The sequence below is a fragment of the Sphaerodactylus townsendi genome, linkage group LG11, assembly GCF_021028975.2.
Source record: "Sphaerodactylus townsendi isolate TG3544 linkage group LG11, MPM_Stown_v2.3, whole genome shotgun sequence".
Classification (NCBI taxonomy): Eukaryota; Metazoa; Chordata; class Lepidosauria; order Squamata; family Sphaerodactylidae; genus Sphaerodactylus; species Sphaerodactylus townsendi.
The window spans coordinates 16539715-16564911 of NC_059435.1; the positions used below are offsets into that span (position 1 = coordinate 16539715).

At 42.7% G+C, this 25197-nt stretch overlaps 1 protein-coding gene across 1 annotated transcript in view; it reads right to left on the minus strand.

Moving 5' to 3' along the window:
• The window catches only part of EZH2 (enhancer of zeste 2 polycomb repressive complex 2 subunit), a 54797-nt gene that overhangs the window by 16960 nt on the left and 12640 nt on the right, over window positions 1-25197 (minus strand). Inside the window, 9 exon segments of the mRNA XM_048511694.1 lie at window positions 1-102; window positions 446-537; window positions 1692-1855; window positions 4752-4854; window positions 5359-5535; window positions 5970-6090; window positions 8925-9041; window positions 15803-15904; window positions 18072-18196. Coding sequence (XP_048367651.1) covers window positions 1-102; window positions 446-537; window positions 1692-1855; window positions 4752-4854; window positions 5359-5535; window positions 5970-6090; window positions 8925-9041; window positions 15803-15904; window positions 18072-18188 — 1095 coding nt within the window. The 5' untranslated portion in view covers window positions 18189-18196.

Here is a 25197-nt window from a genome sequence, read left to right on the forward strand (position 1 = left end):
GGCCTGTGTTGAGAGCCTTCCAGTGCGACCCGGTGGATTTTAATTTGGTGGCGTCTTTATTCGCTCAGCGGTCAGAGCAGCAGCAAATTCTTTGGCTCCTTCCTGAGTATGCACAGTAAGACTTAGAAGGCATGCCTCTGCTTGTGAAAATGCAGTTCTATTTCACAATCTTCAATATTGTCACTATTGTTATTTCTATATTAAGAGAGCCAGTATGGTGTAGTGGTTAATACTTCTCTAATACTTCTCTAATAAGTTCTCTAATACTTCACATTTCAGGTACTAAGCAAATCCCATTCTTTAATTGATTCAATTTCTCTCCTGGTTCAACTGAATAAGGGATTTATTAGCAGACACAACTTTCTAGATGCCCCACAAGTTTCTTTGTTTGTTTAGAAAAACTGTCCAAACTTCTTAAATTGGGTAGGGGGGGGGGATACCTTACCAAATGCTGGTAACAGTGTGGTCCACACGGTTTATTATCTAATGCAGTCTCTGTATTTTTTCTTTTATAAGTGTTAGGAGTTGCGTGGAATGCTGTGGAATTAAAATCAAACAAAACAATCAGGGTTGATAAATACGGTTCTGTCCAAAAAACCATCAAAGAGCCGTTTGCTAAAAATTGTACTTCTTGACAATAACGATAATACTGTAAGTTCAATAATAATGGGTTGAATTCATCCAGCTTTTCAACTGGTGAAAAAGGAAGAAGTGGTTTTCTTTGTCTGCCCAAATAAAAAAAAAAGACCTGCAATTAAAAAGGCCATTTGGGATGGGAGCGGCGGAATTTTCTAGTACCATCTATGATCACATATCTGCTGAAAGATGTATAGCCAACAAACTAGAGGAAAGAATGCATTTGGGGAACAGTATTAAGCTTCCACTGCAATCATAAGATACTGGCCTTTGGAAGCTGATCCTAAATTAAACGAAGAAGTCCAACAGGAAAATAACGCAGAGGAAAAAGAAACATGGTATTTCAAAAGGGAGCTATACGCGATAACGCTACAGTTTATAAACTTGGTAGGCAAAGTTTGAGGGCCTTAAATATTAGAAGCATCTGCAGAAAATAAAATTAGCAGCACATAAGCATAAGCATTTTATTGTCATTTATTGCACTTTAACTTGAAGATTTACAGCAACTGGCATTCCTCTGATGCACACAATTTCCAGACTCATATCCCCATCCTCACTTTCCCCTTTATCACCCCATCCCTACATTTAATGACATCAACACGAAGCTTGCAGAGTTTAGCATAATACAGCTCTAGAGTTTATATATACAGCTCTATGAGTCTCTAGGGCTCATTCCGCACATGCAGAATAATGCACTTTCAAACTGCTTTCAGTGCTCTTTGAAGCTGTGCGGAATGGCAAAATCCACTTGCAAACAGTTGTGAAAGTGGCTTGAAAACGCATTATTTTGCGTGTGTGGAAGGGGCCTAAGCCTCTAAACACAACATCTGCCTTGATTCCAAGAGCAATGAATTCACTGGACAAGAAAATGTGCACTCTTAGAAACAAGACACAAAAGCACGTCAAACCAGTATTAAACTAGTGAGTTCTTGAACAGTTGAACACTCGGCACACTTCAAAAAGAGCAGCCTGAAACGTGCACCTCGGGGACGGGGAACAGTTATGGAGCAGAATGTTCCAGGGTTCCACAGATACGCAACCGTTTCTGTACTTACGATGTAAAAAGCAATCGTATTTGAAACAGCGTCTGCAGAAGAGAGTATGAAAGGAGTGCAGACTTTGCTCCCTTTGAACAGATTTGGCATTTGGTCCATCTATATTTGGTGTGCACTCGGGAGGAAGAGCCCCTGGAAGCTGCTGCTCTGTAAGTTCTTTGTACCTACAGAAGAAGTGAGAGATGTTGCCTATTTCACACAGAGACACCTTTGCTGCCCTTTCCCGCTCCATACAGACTAACCCATCTGAACGCAAGAATATTTTCTGCCATCACAAAGAATCACTTTACAGAATTACGCAACTATCTGTAGAACATGATGTTTCCGTGTTGACTGATTTTACAATCAGGACCGAGAAGGGAGTAGCTCTGTTTAGGGCCAGCCACTGTCTTCAAAACGGACACGGGATCGATTCACAAGTTAGACTTCATTGGTCTGTGATGCTGTCACTATGAGAAGTGACCTGAACAAAATATATTTAAACAATCAGCATGGTAAGGAAACTTAAGACACTTTTAAATCCTACCCATGTCACACAGAGGGAGTTACAAAAACGTACTCACTCTCAAAGTGAAATCAATGGGTCATAAGATTTCTCTGGTCTACATTTGGAGTTGGATTACTTATTCTCTATTTAGTAATCCAAAGAAAATATCATAGAATATAGCATTAATTATTTGGAAAAATGTATATGCTCCTTTACAATATAGCGCTTCGGGCAGCTTCAAAGAAAGACTCACTTCGGCCCTTTCCATATGGGCCAATAAAAGCAGGGGAAAGGCGGGTTATATGAGCCCACCTTCGCTCCAGCCCCTTCGCATGGCTGGCTGTCCTGTGGACCTTCACACAAAGGCGTTTTCCCCCCTTCCTGCCTGCCTGCCTCCCTCCCTCCCCCCCCCCACCTGCCCCTACAGCACAGTGGACAAACTCCCCCAGTCCATAGTAAGGCTGACTTCCCCTGCATGGCTCAACTTGGTGGGAGGAGGCCAGGGAAGGGGTTTTCAAGAATCCCATTATGTGCAATTCTCTGTTTTAACATGGCTCACAGCCACGGAAGTTCACGTTAACGTGATTGTCGAAAAACCCGCGTGGGGAGGGGGGACACAGAGTGGATCTGCGTTAGAACTGGGATCCAGGCAAAGTTCCCCCCACCCACCCACCCTGAGTTTTTACCGGGTTTATCCCGGTTTAATTGGCCCATGCGGAAAGGGCCAGAGTTAGGGGTGGGGGCATTTCATCCAGTAGCCATAAAACCATCAACAATGGCAACAACATGAAAGGCTAACCCAGGTATAAAACAAGGCAAAGGACACCCCCTATATGACTGTTCAGACATTTTAAACAGTTACTAAACATCGGATCTCAATTATAATCACAGGGAAACACGAAAGGGGTTTCCCCCCCCTTTAATTTGGTGTTTTAACACCAACAATGTACGTGCCAGTCAAACTTCTAAGGGAAGCCCATTCCAAAGACAGAGGGTCACCACCAAGAAAGCCCTGTCTCTAGCTGCTGCCCACCTCATCTCCATGTTGTGGAACATCAGACAGTGGGCTCGAGACAAAAATCAAACCTGGCACGCAAGACAAAATAGGAGAGGACTGCTCTTCAGGTATTTTGAACTCCAAGCTGTTAGGGCAAAGGGAATTATACCCAGACAGGCAGCCAGTACAGACCTTTCACAGCCTTATATCCAGCTCCTAACACCATGCTTTTAACTAATGGGCAAATGTTTTCAGAGAGAGCAGTGCATAATCTAACCTGGATGTGATCAGAGGGTGGTCCACCAGGTCATGCAACATTTAACATTTTTAAGTGCCATTCTATTCAAATGCTTTCTGCCCAACAATCTCAGGTTGACTACCTACACTCTCCGAATTCCCCCCACCCTGTCCTTTTGTCATCGAGTTGCACCAGTCTTATGGCAACTCCATGCAATACAAAAGATGTATAGAGACTTCCTTGGGGGTCTTCTATCCAAGGACTAATCAGGGCTGACCCTGCTTAGCTTCCAATATCTGGCCAGAATCGGCTTTAGCAGGCTCATCTGAGTCGGGGTCCAAATCTCTCCCCTCCCAGGGCAGAAAATATGAAATCTGTGTTCATAAATTATGTTTAAATCAGACACACATCCCCTGCCTATAAAAAGTACTATGAATTTGATTCAGGACTCCTAATCGCAATGGAAAATTCTCCAGAGGAACCATAGGATTTGACCCTACAATTATTGCAACATTTCTCTTTCATCTATGGATCTGCAAATCCAGAAAGTTAGTCTCCCAGAGAGAAACAGGCTTTCACCCCTAACAAAGAGTCTCTATAGCAGTATAGCTCCCTCCATTTTCCATAAAGATGAAGAGGAAGCTGGGACTTGGTGCAGCTTTAAAAATTGTAATTCCTTTGTTTTACGTTGTCTTTGTAGCACTAGAGACCATCATAAATACCCATATAAGTACAAAGGGTATAAATTCTCTAAACAAGATGTACTGAGAGCAGATAAAGGGTGGCAGCAACAATGCTCCCAGCCTCTAATAACTCTGCCTAAGACCCCCCAGATTGAAAATTTGCAGTAGGGGTACAATCTAGTCAAAGGTTTAACTACAAGTATACTTATAATCAGTCTTGAGATCAACTATGACACTTAAAACGATGGATTCACACTCTTCTACACATCCAATGTCAATAGTACAAGTCTGCACATATTACAAACTATGAAACTGAACAAAGTCAACCACAATGTAATGTGACCAGCCAGTTGCTTGCCCGGCCCAACTCACACCCCAGTTTAACTCCATGTTTACTGAACCCATAAGAGGTACTCCATGTTGGGCAAGTAGATCAGCATTTGTACAAAAGTGCTAGACTTGGGGCACTTCCGCACATGCAGAATAATGCACTTTCAATCCACTTTCAATGCGCTTTGCAGCTGGATTTTATAGAGCGAAAAAGCAAAATCCACTAGCAAACAAATGTGGAAATGGACTGAAAGTGCGTTATTATGCATGTGTGAAAGTGCCCAAAGAGAATTCGTAGTACACAATTTAAGAAATTATATCTTACTTTTCTTTCAGTTCCTCTGATGTACCCTTATCTGGAAACATTGATGAAATGGCTTCAAATATCTTGTCAGAAGGAAATTTACGAGGAGGATGGCTCTCTTTGTCTAAACAGAAACAAAAATACAAACGAAGATGGAATGTTACCTATGTATTCTCATAAGAATAGGTTTGTTTCTCCAAACGCCAGGCAAATAGTTAGGCCATGGTTGTAGCTGTGTAAAATGGTGCCTGGGGCAAACCCAATGGCTCACCCTGGGTGCTTCCCCCCCCTTACAGCTGTGCCCCGCCCCTGAACTTCCACTGCAGTTTAAGGCAGGAGCACAGTTGAACACCTGCAAGCAGGGGCTTGCCCTGCCCCCGGACTCCAAGTGAAGTTTGGGAGCAATTTGTTTGGGTCCCATTTGATGCAGACATCAGCTTGCCCAGGTTCACGTGGAGTTCAGAAGCAGGGTGAATCCATTGGATTCTGGCCTTAGCTTGCCTGAGTCCAGCTAGTATAAGGTTGGAGCCAATCAGCCCAGCTGTTCAGTTTGATCCTCGCCTCAGTGAAACTCGCAGTACGTCCTCAGCACAGCTAACGTACCGCACAGATCTCAAGCTTAACATACCTAGCCTGCTGGTTTCCTGATTTTTCTGCTTATCGTTTCTTCCATCGAGATTATCGTCGTCGTCGTCATCATCATCATCTTCATCATCATCATCATCGTCATCATCATCATCATCACTATACTGGCCAAGGGCATTGACCAGCTCCACAAATATCTCATCATTGATAAATCCACATTCTGAAATTAAGCATATTTACATTAAAAAGCACAATCTACCATTTAAAGGGGAGACTGAGAGATAAGTGAACTAACCAAACAAATATAGAATACTGGCTATAATCATACTTTAAACGTTAGAGTTATTACTCTTCAGTTATAGTTTTAACCTCTCAATTAGTTAGTTGACTTATCACAAAGTAGATCATCAGTAACAATTATTTTGTAAATAAGACAAGGACTCAAACAGCCAAAATATTTTGTCTTCTACCAGAGTACTTATACTCTGCGGCTGAAGAGCCAGTCAAAATACAAATGCAGCTCTTTCATACATGATGCGGGAAGCATGTAGTATAGTAAAATAATTACAGATTCTCAGAAATCAATCTATTCTCACATTAGATACCACTGGCATTGGCTGCCAGCAGTAATTAACCATTTACACAATAACTCACCCCTATCCCCATGAACCTTCCCATCGTAATTCTTGATTAGTTCCTCAATAAACGTTCCATCCTGGTCGAGCACTTCATCTCCCATATAAGGAATGTTGTGCAAAACTGTCTCATCTTCTACCTAAAAATAAGATTTAAAAAGAAAAGGTATTTGCAGCCTTCTTTTAATCATCGCTGTGGAAAGCTAAACAGCAGTACTACCACTAACCCGTGCCCAGGAGCAACCAATTCTCCCCCGGCTCCAAAATCTTGAAATAACAGCTGAGATCCTGTCCTATTCCCATCAGAATCATAATGTTATGCATATTCGACAAGAGCGATGCCTAATGATTAGCATCTTCTTCTATACTTCCTTATGGAGCAGCAAAAAGACATCACACGATGAAGTTGCTCGGCAGTAATTTCCTATGGTTGTTCACTCAGGTTGCTTGTAAAAGTACTCCCACGCATCCAAAATTAATCAGCAAACCCACAGGCGCAAGGTGGTATGCACGGATGCATTCTTTTATGGATGCAACTAGGCAGCTCACCCATGTATCGAAGCACATGTGGAATCCTGGATAGGCCGATAGGGTAAAGCCTTATGAACACTTCCTTTGTAAGCATAGCACAAGCTGCAACGAGCTGCTTTATAGCAAAATTATAGCCCAGTTCACACCTGGTGACTCACTACGCCAACCAAAAAACAAAAAACAAAGCATCAGCAGCACACAGAGGCAAGTTAGGGGTGCAGACAGGAAGTGTTCCTGCAGAGATGCACGGGCAGGGTTGCTGCAACCTCTGGACCAATTTTCAAAAATCTGCCACAATAATGAAAGCACAGTGACTCCATATAGTTCCTGTGAAAGGCAGTGGCTCCCCCAAATTCAGTTTCTGCACGATCATGCCTCAACCACCCCTGCATTTGAAGCATTTGCCCCCATTTGAAGCATCTGCATAGGGGATACTGGCCAATACGATCTTTTCCTAAGCTTAATCATCTGTACAAAATAATCAGTCGCACACAAAGGATAATGTTTCATAGTCTATTGGTCAACCACTTAGGGAGAGATAGTACTACAGAGTTTACCTATTAAAGAATGGAGGAATTGGAAAGGTATTGCAACTCGCTGGAAGTGTTGGTTGGAAGAAGTGTGTGTGTCCTCCTTCAAAGATCAATGTCTACAAAACAATCAATAACAAAAGACTGGCCCAGTTCACATACTTATGCTATCAGTGTAGGTGATTTACAAGGTTAATGGTGGGAACTGTCGTTGAATCAAAGTAACCTCTAATTCTCTAATTTATAATTTTCTGATATGAATTCTCCTGCTACAAAGTATACTGAGACAAACAGCTATTTTGCCCACCCACCCCCTTCCTCATTGTTTTTCTGCAACCTCCATTTGGGGAGGTTGCTTGCTGCCTTTTTTCCCTGCCCCCTTTGGTCTAGCAGCAGTTTGCGAGGCCATGGAAATTTCTTGTCAACTGCATTGGATCCAGTGATAGATCTTTAGCATGAAAATTAAAAAGAAAAAAGGTCCTCTCATTCTTCTGAAGTGGTGGCCTGAAAAAAGATAGGAAGTGCTGTGGTGGGGGTAAGGGAAGGTGAAGAGGAGCAAGAAAACCCAAAGAAAGCTAAATGCATGCTGATCTCCTTTGCTTTCCTTGCAAAGGGAGAGGAAAAGTCGCACCTTCAGAGCTTTCAGAAACCACAGGGATTCTCTGATCTGAAGGTGGGGTGTCTGCCAAAGAGGGGGAAATGTGTGCATTTCCAAGAATCAAACAAAAGGAATGCATGCTCAATTCAAAGGATACCACAGCTGCATAAGTAACCCTGTTCTGACCCAATAGCTTTTAACCCCCTGTTATGATCAGCCAATCCCAGGACTGATGAAAGGTTGCTTTAACAAAGATTGTTTTCTTTCTTCTTAACCATGCTCTGCTGTACCTCAGTTCAGAAGAAAATTTTGCAGGTCTAGAGCTGTGATGGACAAGTTCTATTAAAGACCCTAGATTACTACAACCAGTTTAGGAGTCCCTAAGGCAGCACACATGATAAATTGTAGTCACTTCTTAAGAGACTTAAGCCATTTTGCTCTTTTTAAAAAGAAGCACTATAATGAAACAGTATTAAGCTATAGTATGAAAAAAGGATGGCCCAGCTAGCCTGATTTCGTCAAAAGCTAAACAGGGTCAACCCTGTATTGTCGAAGGCTTTCACGGCCGGAATCACTGGGGTGCTGTGTGGTTTCCGGGCTGTATGGCCGTGTTCTAGCAGCATTCTCTCCTGAAGTTTCGCCTGCATCTGTGGCTGGCATCTTCAGAGGATCATCTGAAGATGCCAACTGGTCTGGCCATCTCAGAAGAATACTGCTAGAACCTGACCATACAACTCCAGGCTCCCCAACATAGATCCTGCTTAGTACTTGAATGGAGACCACCAAGGCAATACAGAAGAAGGCAAATGGCAAGCCATCTCCATTAGTCTCTTGCCTTGAAAATCCCAAGGGGTTGACATACGGTGGCTGCGACTTGACGACACTTCACACACACATGCACATTACAAAGTTAATCTAATAAAAGAAAGTACACACAATTATGATTCAGTCAAAACGTAGCATTGTTATAACCCATTAAAATTCAAGGAAAGCCCCCCCACCCACCCACCCCAACTTAAAGAAAGGAGACTTTTGTTCGCAAGCTTTTTCCCGTCATCTACCTGGGGGAAAAACCTGTCAATTCCGGAGATGCTTTGCATAAAATCTAACACAGAAGCATAAAAATAAAATTATCTGATCAGGTATCAATGACGACACAGTACAATTCATCACATTGTTATGGCATGGAGATATTTCGATCACGATACGCTGAATGTCCAGGATCAGGTATTACTAAGATGTCATTCTGTCCTGCAAAACATAACAGTTTGTTAACTTTCATTTCAGTTGGTTTCAGTATTGGTATTTCACCTACCATAAAATTTTGCTGTAGGGGAGACCAAGAGTACATTATGGGCACTGAGGCGACAGCATTCAGGGTTTTCAGAGGGATGACTTGTTTCGGAAAATCTAAGTCGCTGGTGACAGAGCACTGAAAGAAGAGGAAACGTTATACTACCAGCAGTGAATTGTTTTCAAACTACAAAGAGAAGCAAAAGTAAGCGACAGATTCAGGGAATGTATTTTTAATCCCTAACAATTGTGCGTAGTGTTAAGAAGGCATGCAGTGCTTTCCATTTTATTTCAGGGTGTGATTTTTATACAACACATACATCCCTGTTGGACCTATAGATCATCTAATCTACCCACCACCGGTCACCCTCTTTTCCAGGAAGAACGATCCAATTAAAGGTCTAAAACAACCTGAATGCCTTCCTAACTCTTTAAAATGAGAGCAGACATTGGACGTTTCCTAAAACCCAGGGAAATAACTAGAACCTTGGCTGGCAACTACCCTGTTTCCCCGAATATAAGACATCCCCTGAAAATAAGACGTAGTAGAGGTTTTGCTGAAGTGCGAAGGATCCATTGGATACTCACCGTGAAGGGTCTTTCTACTGTAGGTAAGTGGGGCATCTTGTGTGGGTGTGATCTCGACCAATTGCAGAGAGGCAGGAAATGATGAAATTCTTCCATGTACTTCCTGTGAGGTCTTGGGGTCACCTTCACTGAGTACCCATACAGCATGGCATAATAGTATAGCACTTAATGTAACAGGAACATATAACCAAAAACACGGAAGGAAAAACAACGGCTCGGCAATAACTAGGATCACTAGAACAATGACCTTAACAAGTATTAAGCGTTGAACCGTTCTGGCATGTAGTTGGTTGATATGCTGAGAGAGAAAGTACTTCGGGAAACAAATGGAACTAGGGAAGGCCAAGATACACACCACTGACCTACAGTAGAAAGACCGCTTCATGGTGAGGTATCCAATGGATCGCCCCTTGTACTGTAGAAATTGGGGCATCTTGATGAGACACTCCCCGAGCAGTGTCCCGAATTACGGGTGGAGTTTCAGTAGTCCCCGATGATACTTTCCAGTACCCTTTTGCCAAAAGGCTGGTTCTACTGAGGCCAGGGACCCGAGAATTTTATAATAGCGTATGAAAGGTGGAAATGATAGACCAAGTAAATGCTGCTTTTAGATATCTTCCTGATACACATGTTCGGAGAAGGCTGCGTTGGTGCGCTGGCATTGCAGAACTGAGTGAGCTGTGACTCCCTGTGAGAGGGACAGGCAAGTCAGAAGCTTTGTATATGCGCATATACAAACTTTCAGAGTACTACTGGTTGCTGCCTTGGACATTTGTGGCGCTCCCAAGTTGGGCAGACTAATGTTTAAGTGAACACTACTCTCTGATTTGCAGTAACTCCTCCGTTTCTTATTAATAGCTATGCTTTTAAGGCCATTCGCGCGTCCAATGTGTGCATACGATTTCTCTTTGGGATGAAGAGGAGGTTCGGCATGAAGTTGGGAGCGACTGATCTCCTGGCGCTTACTGATGGAAAGGGGAGTTGGCAACCTTCGGAGATGAAAGTTGGATCTGTACGAAGACATACTCTATCCTTTACCGAACACGCAGAATTTTAGAAGGTTGTTGAAAAGTAGCGAGGTTCCAGCCACTCTTTCTAGCCGATGTTAGCCCAATTAAGAATAACGATTTCATTCTTACCCATTTGATAATGCTTACCGTTTGAATGGAGTTCGAACGAGGGACCTGAGTGAGTGCCCGACAGGACGAAAGCGTTCAGGCGCCAAGAGGGGAACCTAGACTACCCGAAGTTGAGACCATTTTACCCCTGTTAGGAAGTTCAGAACGCCCGGATGTCTAAAGTGATAGAGGTGCTTAACTACACAAGGGATAGCGGTAACTTAAGAGCTGCCAATTGTCTGCGTAAGGTGGAGACACTTGAGTCCCCATTGAGTAACCCTGTTGCAGGAACTCCAAGATAACAGTGATGGATGGTTCCGGTAGAGGTGAAATTGTTTTCGATTACGCTTTAGCCAAACGTAGGCCTTCCATGAACAGTTGTAAATGCCAAACCCCGTCGACCTGCGTCTGGCTGTTAAAATTCGTAGATGCTAACTTCTTAAAGTACCCCTTCTCCTGAGGTTTGCCCGTTTCAAGAGCCATCTTTGGTCAGCCAGAACCAAAGCGGGATCGAGATGTATGACCGAGCCCTGCGTCAGGAAGTTGGAAGTGATTGGCAGCAGAGTCAATTAGCGGTTTCTGAGATAGCCCAGTTCCAGGATAGTGAGTGAACCAGGGTCTCCCTGGGCCATCTGCTGGGGCTACTGGAAGGATCCTGAAGGCGCCTTCGGATATGATCCTGCTGCTTGGAGCCGAGGGATCAGGGGAAAAGGAGGGAATGCATAGAGAAGATTTGGAGGCCATATGCAGCGTTCAGAACGTCCGTTGCTACTACTACTGTGGATGGTAATTAATGGTCATGAACTTTGGAAGTTGATAGTTTCTTCTGAGAGCTGAACAGGTCTACCTCCAGAGTGCCGAAGGTATTTACGCTTATCTTGAAGAAGACCCGTGGATCGAGTCGCCATTCGGTTTCGCACAGATTCTGTCTGCTGAGCCAATCTGCCTCTAGATTCTGGACTCCTCTGATGTGTAGGGCTTCCTAAGCGATACCAAAGTTCTCCTCGACCCATCGGATTTTTTGTTGCTTCCGAGTGGAGCCTTGCTGATCTGGAGCAGCCCTGGTTGTTGATGTACATCTTTGCGGCAACATTGTCTGTTCTTATGATGACATGTTGGTGACGAATTACAATGGCGAGGAAATGTTGAAGGGCAAGGAAGATCGCTCGAGTTTCCAACACATTGATGTGGAGCCGAGATTCTTCCAGAGACCAAGTTCCCTGGACATACGATTGACTGAGTGTAGCCCCCCAGCCCTGAAGGCTGGCGTCTGTGAAGACTTGATTTCGATGAGCATGTAGATGCGTTTTCCCCGTCTGAGGTTGGAGCGGTTCGTCCACCAAGAGAAGGCTGAGAGCGGACTCTTGGGGGTATGGTCAATTTTCTGTCTTTCTTGGCAATAATGTCCAGCTGGTATGCCGCGGAGGAATGCGTTGGAGCTGATCTGCGGCGTGGCGTGCCCACTGGGTCAGGTCGATTACTGAGATGAAGGTTCCCAGCAGACTTTGCCAGTTTTATGGCAAGGGCGATCTTCTGTTGGACATGACTAGTAATGTCGTTTTCCTGATTCTTTCTACCTTCTCTTCTGGTATGAAAAGGGAGTCTTGTACCGTGTCCAGCACTGCGCCTAGGTGTTCTAGCCGTGTGGAGGAGATGAAAACAACATTTTTCTTTGTTTACGATAAAGCCATGCTATTACTTCGGGTTTCTTGAACTACCTCGATGTCGTGATGGCCTTGGGGACGGCCAGGCGTGAAACGAATCAGCAGATCGTCGAGGTAGGGGTAGGCGTCGTATCCCCTGTTCCCTCAACATGATGACTTGGGCCAATAATTGCCTTGGAGAAGGTTCTTGGGGCCGTGGCTAGTCCGATTATAGCAACGTCTTGGATTGATAATGTTGATCCTGTATGGCGAATCTCAGGTACTTTCTGTGAGAGTTGTGAATAGGGATGTGCAAATAGGCTTCGGTCAGATCCTAACGAAGTCAGCAGATCTTGATGGCGAAGAGTTGCCGTGATAGGCCGAAGGGTTTCCATCCTGAATTTAGGGACCCGAATGAATTTGTTGATGCGCTTCAGGTTGAGGATTGCTCTCCAGTCCCCATTTCTTTTGGGGACTGTAAAGAAAATAATGAATATGTCCCTGAGAAGCGTTCCGCTTTAGCCGGTGGGTTCGATGGCTTGGAGCTTGGTGAGGTGGGAAACAGCTTCCAGAGGTCTGCTGGCTTTGGCCGGATCCTTTGAGAGCGCCGAAATGAACAGAGTGGTGATGTGGAATAGCGTTGAATTCTATCACACCAACCTGTGGAGATGACTTCCTTTATCCCACCTATCCACGTGGTTTCCCTGCCAGCGGTGCTGAAAGTGTTGGAGACTGACTCCAACCGGGATGCTTTGATCGTCATTGCTTGTTCTTATTGGAGTTGAAGGACTTGCCCGGCTTGTTGTATTGTTTGAAGGACTGTTTGTAGTTCCGAAAGGAATGTTGATTCTGCCAGTGTGGTCTTTGCCCGTCTCGTTGCGCTCGCGAGGGTAAGGATTTGTGGGACCGGAAGGTAAACTTGCTGTTGGTAGAGGACCTGCCCGTTTTGGACAAGATTTTAGCATCGTCTTTTTGTTATCCTTGGTCTGAACGGACAAGGACCCGTCCAATTCTTTGCCAAATAGAGGGCCCCTCCATAGTATGAATAACCAGCCACTACGTGTTTAGATTGTATGTCCGCTTGCCATGGGTGAATCCAGGCGTTGCGTCTTGCTATCATGTTAGAGGCTAAGGATCTCGCTACCAGTGACATGGCGTCGAAGGTGGCATCTGCTATGAAGGAATTGGCAGAAAGGACCCTTTCGATGCCTTCTCTGATGCCTTTTGCTTCGACTGGAATCATCTCCAGGAGACGTTTGAGCCACACCATGGAGGCTCTGGCCACTGTGGAGGAGGGCGTAAGAGTTTTGATGGCTGCCGCCAACCACTCATGGGATCTACGAAGCGCTGCTTCAGACCTCCTATCAAGCGGGTCCTTGATATTGCCCTCCCCCTCTTTGGCTACCAATGCCATGGAATGTAGGATGGACACAGGGGCATCAACTGGAGGATTCTGGAGGAGGACGTGAAACTGCTGAGGCATCAGATATTTTTTCTTAAAATTAGGGGGCAAGCCCTTGTGGGCAGTGGGATTGAGCCATTCCCTATGAATCCTTTTAACAAAGCATTCAGGAACAGGGAAATACTTGTCGCCCTCCCTATCAGCGGGGAAGTAGGATGATGTGCCTTTTGGATAGCCCTTGATTGGCTTGTTGGAAGCGTTAATGGAAGGCTGGGGAATTTGTTCTTCCGCGTCCTCAGGGTCGCGTAAATCCAGAGCGGAGATAGTTTTAGAAATTAAGGATTGGATTTCTTCCAGTTTAAAGAACTGTATGGATTGTTCTACAGCTGGCTCAGGGGTTTCCTCTGTGTCAGAGAATTTTTCTCCCCCATCAGAGCCGTCTAAACTGGATAATTCTTCTTCCTCCTCATTAGGTAGGGCTAAGGGGTCCCTTCTGTAGGAGCCGGAGTCCTCTCGGTGGGGACTGCGGGATCTATGGGACCGAGTAGAGGAGCGGGCATTCGCTGTTCTTTGATCTCTTGCATCAAGAGCTTTGTCTATCTCCCTTCTAAGGAACTCAGCGAAAACTGCAGGGGGCGCGTTCATCCAGGAGGAGGCTGGAGTTAACTGCCCAGTGTTAGAATCTCCCCGTTCAGGATCCTGTGGGTCTTGCCTGTTAGGGGCACAGGGAAGAACCAGTTGATCGGGGGGCCCGCTTGAGGTGTAGCACGACTGCTCCGAGGCCCTGGGAAGGCCGGAGGAGTCGGCTATGGAGTCTCCGGTTAAGGACGCACCCTGGGAAGGCGCTAGACTCCCGGCCGTTTTAGTCTTTTTCTTTTTCTTGGCGGGTTGGGATGACTGCGCATGCTCGGAGGCGCCAGATTTTCCCGCGCGCTGCGTTGCGGCGTCCGTTTGAGTGGAGCTTCTCCCCCCTTCTTTATGGCCGCCTGACTTTGCGGAGCGTGTGCGCTCCGCCGCGGAGCCAACAAAGGTTTCGCGTTCAGGCGAAAAGGACCTCGCGTCCATGATTAACTGTCTATTTGCCAACGTTCTATTTGCCAAGGGGTGGGGGAGGGGTGGGTGGGAAGGAAAGCGGTTGCTTTCAGCGGCGGCTAGACTACTCTTCCCCAAGCCGGATCGCGCTTACTCACCCCTCTAAGGACTTCAGACAAACACAGACTGACACAAACAGACTACGAATAGGGTTTTTTGCCAGAGCCAAAAAACGCGTCTGCTCTCTGCAGAGGCAGGAAAATACTGAAGAAGGTGACCCCAAGACCTCACAGGAAGTACATGGAAGAATTTCATCATTTCCTGCCTCTCTGCAATTGGTCCAGATCACACCCACACAAGATGCCCCACTCCTACAGTAGAAATATAAGGCATCCCCCAAAAGTAAGACGTAGCAAAGTTTTTGTTTGGAAGAATGCCCGAAGAACAGAACACAGAAAAATAAGACATCCCCTGAAAATAAGACATAGCGCATCTTTGGGAGCAAAAATTAATATAAGACACTGTCTTATTTTCGGGGAAACATGGTAGCTTTCCAAGGAAACCATATTTTCTAATGACTAAAAACTGAGAGTTAACATTATTTACTACACATTCTCTCCTGCAATAACCAGGATGAGAAATGGTTCCTGAGCTCTTGCCTCTCTAGTTTGAGTGCAAAATAAGCATTATAAAAAGGGGTAAGACTTGGAATCCAGGATGGGGGAGAGAGCGCTCAAAGCGCAAATTGAGGTTTTTGCTAGGTAGTTGTCTATTCCATAGCTACCCCCTCACCAAAAGAAAAATATCTGAAGCTTTGTTTAAAACCAAGAGATAGACAACCACAAACACACCGACTGCCAAAGAGAAGCCTCCTGCTTCCCATCTGAGGTGACCTTGGAGATAAATTTCAACCTTCCACATCAACAAACAGGCCTCGAGTCCCAGGGAAGGAATCTTTAATTATGCAGGGTTTTCTGGTCATAAACAGAGAATTATGCAGAGAAAAATACCAAGCAACTTTCCTCTGGTAAAATAAGGATGGGTTGACAACTTTGTAGCCAGATTTCTACAACGCATCATGTTAACCAACCTCCCTGGTCCCACGCAATGAGCTCACAGAAGTCATGATGTGTACAGGTTGTATCCGTCGTTGTTTCCATTCCTGATTTAAGATTTCTGTCCTCTCTTGTATCTTCTGACGATTAGAATTAAACATGCTCTGCAGGAGAGAGAAATTAAACAATACTCAGACTAAAAAGTATTATTATAGCACATGTATAATTTTGATATCTGAGAATAATACACATCTCAATATGGAAAACTGCACTGCATGCAAGTAAACCTGTTACAGATGTCCTACATGTTTACTCAAGATGAAGTATTTCAGTAGTAAAGGGTATCATCTTCAGTAATTTCTCAGGTACAGTCCATAATTTCAGGCAGCACATGATATGAATGCATTTTTCTCTGTGGCCCATAAAATAATGTTTAGGAACCACTGATTTAGTGATCGTTCACAAAATCACTTTGATTCCAATGGAATTTCTCCAATGGAAGATTCCTTACTTGGGAAAAGTGAACTACTGGATCCAACTGACTGCCTCAAAAATAACTGGGCAAACACAGAATGTTTTCATTACATCAGACACAGATCTACTTCCATATATACGTAACAAACAATGGGTGCGTCCCAAGAGTTGTGCCCGTGCAGCACTATATCATAGTTCAGAACATCATGCAACAGAGACAGAAGAAAATTTTGGAGGAGGGCAACAATATAGAGTTGTAGTGTAGAGTTCATGGGCATAAATCTGATATATATAAATAAGCCAGGGATCTCAACTCAGCCATAAACTCATTATGCAGCTTTCAACACTGTCTCATCCTCAGCACACCCAGCTCCAAAGTGAGAGTAATAATTCTACTGAATAATATCTATCTACCTTACAAAGTTATTGTAAGAATCACTGGAATGACAAGATCTAAAAAGGCAAATGCTCACGCCTATGGCACCATGATAGCTTCTGACTGCAGCTCTTCACACTGTGTCAAATGGTGTTTGATAGCCCCTGGCGGGGGTGGATTGGTTTGCAGAGTGTCCCATGAGGAAGTTCTGCGGATCCCACTCAGTGTAAGATAATGTGATCATTTTAAGTATGCATATATACTCTGTCGACTTACTACTTCTGAAGAAGGGCAAACATTATCAATAATCTATACAGCTGACTCCATTAATTTTGCAAACTGCTCTTATCTTACATTTTTACATGCCTTAGTTTATTTTCAAGTGTAATAATTCCAAAAGAAGTCATTTTCAAACTATATTTCTCCCCAAAAATGAAAAAGTTCCACCAAATCTTCTGATCTGGACTTCTACAATTTACTTAGAAACATACTTAAAATGGGGTGCTGTGTGGTTTCTGGGCTGTATGGCCGTGTTCTAGCAGCATTCTCTCCTGACGTTTCGCCTGCATCTGTGGCTGGCATCTTCAGAGGATCTTCAGATCCTCTGAAGATGCCAGCCACAGATGCAGATCCTCTGAAGATGCCAGCCACAGATGCAGATCCTCTGAAGATGCCAGCCACAGATGCAGATCCTCTGAAGATGCCAGCCACAGATGCAGGCGAAACGTCAGGAGAGAATGCTGCTAGAACACGGCCATACAGCCCGGAAACCACACAGCACCCCAGTGATTCCGGCCGTGAAAGCCTTCGACAATATACTTAAAATGCTTCTTTTTATATAAATACTGGAATGGAATTTTGGAGTACACATTTTTAAAGTTTAAACTGTTGTTACAGGGCAAGAATAACTTGGCTGCAATCCAAAGAACTGAGTAACTAGTTGAGTGTGCCAAGGAAACCCTCCAAGCTTGTATTTCTCAAACAGCTCTTCTCCCCTCCCATAATAAACCACTTCTGGAATTGAGGAGGATTTCAAACACAGCTATAACATGGCATGGGAGTTCTGCTGTTTGGAGCTAAAAACTCCACTGGGCATGCCCAAATCATTGGCGCTGCTTAAAAAGGGTCCGACTATTCCATCACAGAAGACCAAATATGTTACCTGTATAACATATTCGAGTATTTCTATTGAAAAACAGATGACTATATCAAAACATAAGAAAGTACCGACACTGGAGACAAATCCTATCTTGCTGCTGAAAGCTGTTATGGTGGCATGTAACAACCAACGTTTAGCTTGTCAGTAAAAAACTACTGAGACATTTAACTACAAAATTATAGATGTAAAATTAATTCATACTGAACAAGAGCCATTTTAATACCTTATTATTGGGATTAGTTGGTTTCGTTACCTTTACCAAAGAACAAAAAAAGAGAGTGCAATGGTGAAAGAAAGAGTTGTTTTATTCAAATATACTTACCTTCACTTCATCTGCCCGTCTGAATCTCTTGAGCTGCCTAAGTCGCATATATTCTGATTTTACTCGCCTTCTCCAGCAAATTGGCCCCTTCTCAGATTTCTTTCCGGTTTGACCCATGACTACCCCTGCAGAGAACAGAAGTCAGATATAAGATCACAAACACAGGTCAGCCATGTCTGTAGGCTCCCCACAGTGACTGTAATTCTTAGAAAATACTCATTTGGTGACCAAATATTTGTTCACACATGTTAAGTCATTCAATGAACTCTTAGTGTTAATTGCGCTATATAATGGTAACAGCCTGCCTACCACTGCCAGAGGTTCCTTTCACGATGATACCAATTTTCACCATTTTACCATGAACTTCCTCCAGTGAGTTCAAAGACTAGGATCTTGCAAAACACATTAATCAGGGATCCTTTCTATTCATGTTCTTCTAATAGTATAGTTCTAGAAACAGATGTCTGAAATTAAGTGCAGCTGAGCTTTTCGTTTCCGTCCCACCCTCATAACAGGAGTATAAAGAGTCACATAAATATCACGAAATAGAGTCTAACACAGACTGGTGCATGGCTCATGGAAGTGGCTACTTCTGCCTCTGCTCACAAGTGCTTCATGTGTGCAGATGAATGTGCCCTCTGACCTGTCTACAAAGAGAAGCTGCTATTCCACTGCAAATCTGACAAGAGAAGGTAGATTGGTGGTAAGAAATTGTGGCTTCTGCTTATGGTAAAAATTCAGGCAGCCCATCAGCCACAGGCAAGGGAAGAACACAGCTGCCATTGGATGCAACCGTCATGGACCTCAGCAGATCGCTTCACTGACTAACTAACGCAATCTAGATTTTACAATCTGGAAGTCATTTTACAGTAGATGGAGATGAACAGCACACTAAATATTTAAGAGGTTTATATAAAGTTCTTTTTTAAGTGACAGGAAGTTTTAAACTGGAGTGAAAACATTATGAAAGGTTCATAGTGCAGTATACAGAAAATTTAGCATTCGTTTATACATCACTAGGTGATTTCACTGAAAGTAAAGCTACACAGCACTTCAGAAGAACAATTATTTTTAATCTGATTATTGCATAACCCTCTGTTGAAATAGCAGAAGCGTCAAAGTAGGCAATATTAAGATGTAGTGAAAGAATAGCCGGCCACAATGAAAGCAATCTATTGACAAATGTTATTTTCCACAGAGTAAATGTGTTTAAGGGATTCAGAAACCTTTTGGTCATCGAGCAACAATAACAAAATGAAAGCAATTACAAATCTGTGATGTATGTTCACTTGGTATAGCTCTCAAGTGGTTTGGGAAAACCAGACCCAAATAAAGGGTTCGCACTTCCCTATGAGTAAGTACTTGGCCTGCACAACTCATTCTTAACCCAGACACAGCACAATCCAAATCAGCAGAATCCCAGCACAGCACAATTGTGAACTACTACCCTTTTCTACTGATTTGGATTGTGCTGTGGCTGGGACAGGAATGATTTTAATCTTTTAAAATCTGCCTCAGTCATGTTTATCTGATTAAATCCAGATAACATACCTTTTCTACAGCTACGAAGATTGATAGCACAACAAACACTATTACTATAACCATGATTGTCAGTGATTAAGAGAATTATTTCCACGGAGGGAAGATTCATAAGAAGAAGAAAAACTGAACGGCAAGCTCCAACATTTGATTTTAATAAGCAATGCAGACCGGATTGTCAGTTTCCAGCAAAAGCAAGCTGGTCATTTGATGCTTCCAAATTATAGACATTCTTGAGCGAGAGTCAGAAAGTGGACTCAGCGGACCACCAGGAACAGGCAATCTGTTCAAGAGTTATTAATTAGAAAAGAGGGAAAGCTGTTTACCATTAGTCAAGAGGTATAAAAGGAGGAAACACTTCCTCCTCCTCCTTGATCTACACCTCTCCTTTCTCCTCCATAAATTTTCATCAGGCCTCACACTAATATTTAAAGAAGATCAACTACTATTGACAAATAGCAAGGGTTTGGGGGGGGGGTGTTCATATTACAGCTTTTATGCTGAATTATTCACAAACTGTTGCCAGCACTAGAGCTTTCCTTTATCAGATTAGGGGCTCTGGCAAGCAAGGAAATACACATTGCACAGTGATTTCTAGCTCTGTTTCAAGGAGTCCTTTCAGGTGGTTAGCCATACTACATACAAAAAAGAGAGTATGATTAGGAGGTCCCAAACACAATAAAACCCATGGAAACAATTTGCAAGTGTTTATTATAAAGCAAGCATTTAAGGTTAGATTCCACATCTTTTAAGGTTAGATTCGAGACCACAAGATTTTCAGGATATAAACTTTTGAGATATGTGACAAAGGGAGGCTTGACTCTCCAAAGCCCATACCCAGGAAAAAATATGCTCAAATCTAGCTGTTCTACTGCAGACCAACACGGCTGCCCTCCAAAACTACCCTTAAGGTTACATACAATGCAACCGTAGGAGGAGATGAACGACAGTTCACATTTTATGGTTCAATTATATGCTTGTTACAGACGTTGTTTCATTAGGATTACATACAAGACATGGGGGGGGGATTCAACTATCATACTACCGGTGACAACCAGTGAATAAATAAATTGACACAACGTATCTGACCAATATTAATTTCACTCATTCAACTCAACAGCACATCCACTATAATAAATACACATTTTTGCAAAAGTGTAAATTGGTTTGGAAAGTAAAATATTTGCATTCTATGTATTGCACGGTCAGAATCAATTTGTTGCTGTGGATTTTCCAGGCTATCTGGCTGTGGTCTGGTAATTTTTGCTCCCAACGTTTCGGCCGCATCTGTGGCTAGAATCTTCAGAGGCACAGCACGATAAGCAGTATTTCTCTCCATGGAGAGAAACATTTCTTACTGTGGCGTGCCAGTCATAGATGCAGCCAAAAACATTAGGAGCAAAAATTACCAGATCTCAGCTAAATGTCTGCATTCTATCTCTGCAAAACAAACATACTGACATCTGTAATGTATCAGAAATGAAATGGCATTCCCTGTCTCAACAGTGTAGTCATTATTAAAGGGCAAGCAGAACTGGATTAATGTTTGCCCAGACAGTATTAATGACATTTTTCACAATAAAGAGGCTTCCAAATTATTACAATGAACTAAGACAGGCTGTTTTGCCTTTTTGCTGTTAAATATTTTTGCTGTTCAATGTTGACATTATTTCAAAATTCGAATTTAAATGCTTGTATGGATCACAACAGTTAGTTTTACCTGTGACTGTTTAAGTGACGTTTGCTCTAGTCTAGAAATAGTCTGGGACAGAGCCCGATATCCTATTGTACAATTGTCTTAAATGTATCCACCTGAAAGAATAAACTTAGGAAGTCCCAGTGATTCAGTAATGTTGTCAGAAAGTGAGAATTTCCCCTTCAAATTACCGGTAAGTAATGCAATTTCACTTTTTTTGCCATCAGGTCATAACCAACGTATGGCAAAAGGAAAAGACGACGACCCAACATGAGCTGGATTGACTCAATAAAGGAAACCACGGCATGCAGTTTGGAAGACCTGAGTGGGCCTGTTAATGATAGGATATTCTAGAGGTCACTAATTCATAGGATCACCATGAGTTGTAAGGGACTTGACAGCACCTAATGTACAGGTGAAAAATGACAACATCTATTGTTATGGTGGTGGGTGTAAAAAGCCTCAATAGCAAGGCATACTGGCAACATACAGGGTAATTTGTCATCAAGAGACCATTCTGTGTAACATTAGATGAAGTAAGCAGTAACTGATAGTTCCGTATTTTAGGGTGGACAATGGGTCATTGCAAATTACAACCTTTCCCAGTATCTGTCAAAACTGCATACATATACCTCTGAATATTTAGATGTGTATATATGCAATTGTGACAGATACTGAGAAATATTGCTAGGATTTGCAAAGAACTATTCTTCCCCCTGAAATATGGAGCTATTTACATCTGTGCACATGTCATGGACCAATGTATAACTAAAAATTCTGAATGAAATTTTAACGGATGTTTACTGCATTTGTTACCAAAATAGACTCCTAACTCCTGGGTTGCTCCACTGCTTGTAGAAAAATAAACATTGCTTATCTTTCTGCTGTTTTGTAATGTACATTCAATCTAAATGAAGACATCTTGAGCCTTCTAAATCTTCCTGCAAATGCTATCTTCTTACAAATTGATGAATATGCAATTTAATATCAAAACTGAAGGGTACAATGGTACAAAGCTACACAGCAATCACCTGACTGTTGTGGGTTTTCTGGGCTGTGTGGCCGTGGTCTGGTAGTTTAGGCTCCCAAAGGGCAAAACATTAGGAACTGGAACTACCAGACCATGGCCACACAGCCCAGAAAATCTGCAACAGCTAGGTGATTCCAGCCATGACAGCCTTCAATAATACATTATACAGCAATTCCTAGAAAATCACCTCAAACCTTACCACCAGTAGCCCACTCTGTGATTTGTAAGATTCAGTTACGAAGTGTATAAATTCACAGATTACTGGATAGTTTGAATCAGCATGCCGAACACCAGAAATGTCCTCTATCTATAACTATCTTAAGAAATGTAGAGGCGGACTCATCATTAATTGCTGGAAAGCATTCCTGAACTAGAAGGCTGAGTCTTTGATATCAAACAGGGTGCCCAGTGATCTGTTTCCTCAAAACAAAAAGCCAATCCTGACTAACCCTCACTTCAGTGGAGCAAAAGGTGGTTCAGAAGAAGGTGTGTCATGTCAGAGCACCAGTACATTACATTGTTTTATAGAATATTATTGTTTTTACTTATGTTTGTATTTAGGTTATCTGCCTTGAGCCCCAGTTACTGAGGAAGGTGTGGTTTTTAAATGACACAAAGGTCCCAAGAGGATCATATTTAGAGTGTATAGAAAGTACCCATTTGGAAAGCAGCTGCCCCCATCACTGGGGAATTCTTGGCTTGGAGAAGCCTAACATTGTTTAATTACAAGCCTTGACACTTATTCTCTGATTTGTCCTGCCCTCTCACAGCAACCCTTTCATGGTGGTAACCACTACTCTTTACCATACCTCCAAAAATGCCAAGGCAGCACCAAAAGAACCATCAGGCCTAACCATTAAGTAGAAATGGTTTATTCACCTAGCTCTTAAAGACGATTAACATTAACTTGCAAGATGCAAAACCAAGGGCTTCTCATATCTGGTTGGTTTTCAAGATAGGTCACAGATTTTACAAAAGAAAATACATCTTCACATTTAATAATTAAGATGAGAGCTGTATTTAGATTATCGATGCAAAATTGCATTATTTACACTGATTGTGCAAACTATCCACAACTTCCTCTGATAAACAAGCCATAATCTATGTGCTAGTTCATCTAGTCAACTATTTCTTCCAATCAATTTTTTTTCCTGATGTACAAATGTAGCACTATAATCCTGCAACAAAAAATGTTCCCTTTTATTAGCCCTCACTGGTTCTGGCGAGCAACTGCACTTTATTTTAATCTTTAGAGACAAATGTGCCCCAAATCCATAATTTTCCCTCGCCTCTATATGTCCATTTCATTCAAAACTTCATCTCAGGATCTTTGTCCTAAATCCAGTAGTGTGATTCCCCTCCCCAAAGTGTTTTATTAGTAGTTTATTTAATTACAACACCTCAGGCAAGATGCAAAAATTCAGCTGAGATCTACCCAAGTGAATTCTAAATATTACTGCATCCAGACTGAAGAAGAAGAAGAAGAAGAAGAAGAAGAAGAAGAAGAAGAAGAAGAAGAAGAAGAAGAAGAAAAGAAGAAGAAGAGGAGGAGGAGTTGTTTGGATTTATATCCCCCCTTTCTCTCCTGCAGGAGACTCAAGGGGGCTTACAATCCCCCTCACAACAAACACCCTGTGAGGTAGGTGGGGCTGAGAGAGCTCCGAGAAGCTGTGACTAGCCCAAGGTCACCCAGCTGGCGTGTGTGGGAGTGTACAGGCTAATCTGAATTCCCCAGATAAACCTCCACAGCTCAGGCGGCAGAGCTGGGAATCAAACCCGGTTCCTCCAGATTAGATACACGAGCTCTTAACCTCCTACGCCACTGCTGCTCCTTTACTATATATTGTTCCTACCGCTGAAAGCCCTAATGTCAATTACTTTTCTGGTCACACGTATCTTAATTAAGCCATGGTTTTTAATACAAAAATCCTACTTCATTGTCTTATTGCACAACTGGTAATCAATTCTTCTCTAATTTGTGTACGTCTTAAATGCCTTTATCTATAGACCAGTTTACAGTTTCTGGAATTCTAATCCGGTACTTTGACATTGGTTGGTAAATCCCTCCCAATTTTATGCAGTCTGTTAAAAAAAAACACCTGTTAAATATGTTATTTTATCTCAAGGGTCTCCACCTCTTCCTTTAACAGTTGTGCACCAATTATTAATACTGGTTTTCAAGTTTGTTTTCTCAAAGTGCTGGGAATGTGCTAACACAAAAAGTATATCCATGAAGACAAACTGTGGTGAAGACTGTTTCAACCCTGGAGAAAGAAAAAAACCATACACATCAGATGGAACAGAGCCACATTTCATGTAATCCACACCACTGTAGCAATATAATGGCTCCAAGCCCTGAACAACAGAAACTACAGAGACAAAATAAAGATAAACTTGTTCGCAGATCTCAACACATGTTTGGTAAGATTGTTTATGTAAGCTGATAGGTTCATGATAATTTATGATGGGGTTTACCATATGGCAAATGCATGCAATATTAACAAGAAGCAGTTAAAATAGGCCTCAGAGACTGATAAGTATGCATACAATTAGATTTTAAAAGTTAAAAGCCTAATAAAGACAGGGGAGAAACAAGGTAAGAATGAAAATAAAACTACTCAGCAGCCATTTTATAGACTCTGTAAGACTCTTGTTTATCTACAAACAGCTCTCATCTCATTCATTTAAATCTTGTCATTGCTCCCATTGCCTCTAACATGAATTGTTTGGATGTTAAGTGAGGTGGACTCACTACTAAAATAGTAAAAGTCTGTGTATAAAATGGCACAATGGACTTACTGTGAAAGTGTCTTCTCTTCAGTGCGGTAAATCATACAGGCTCACACCCCCTCAGCTGAATC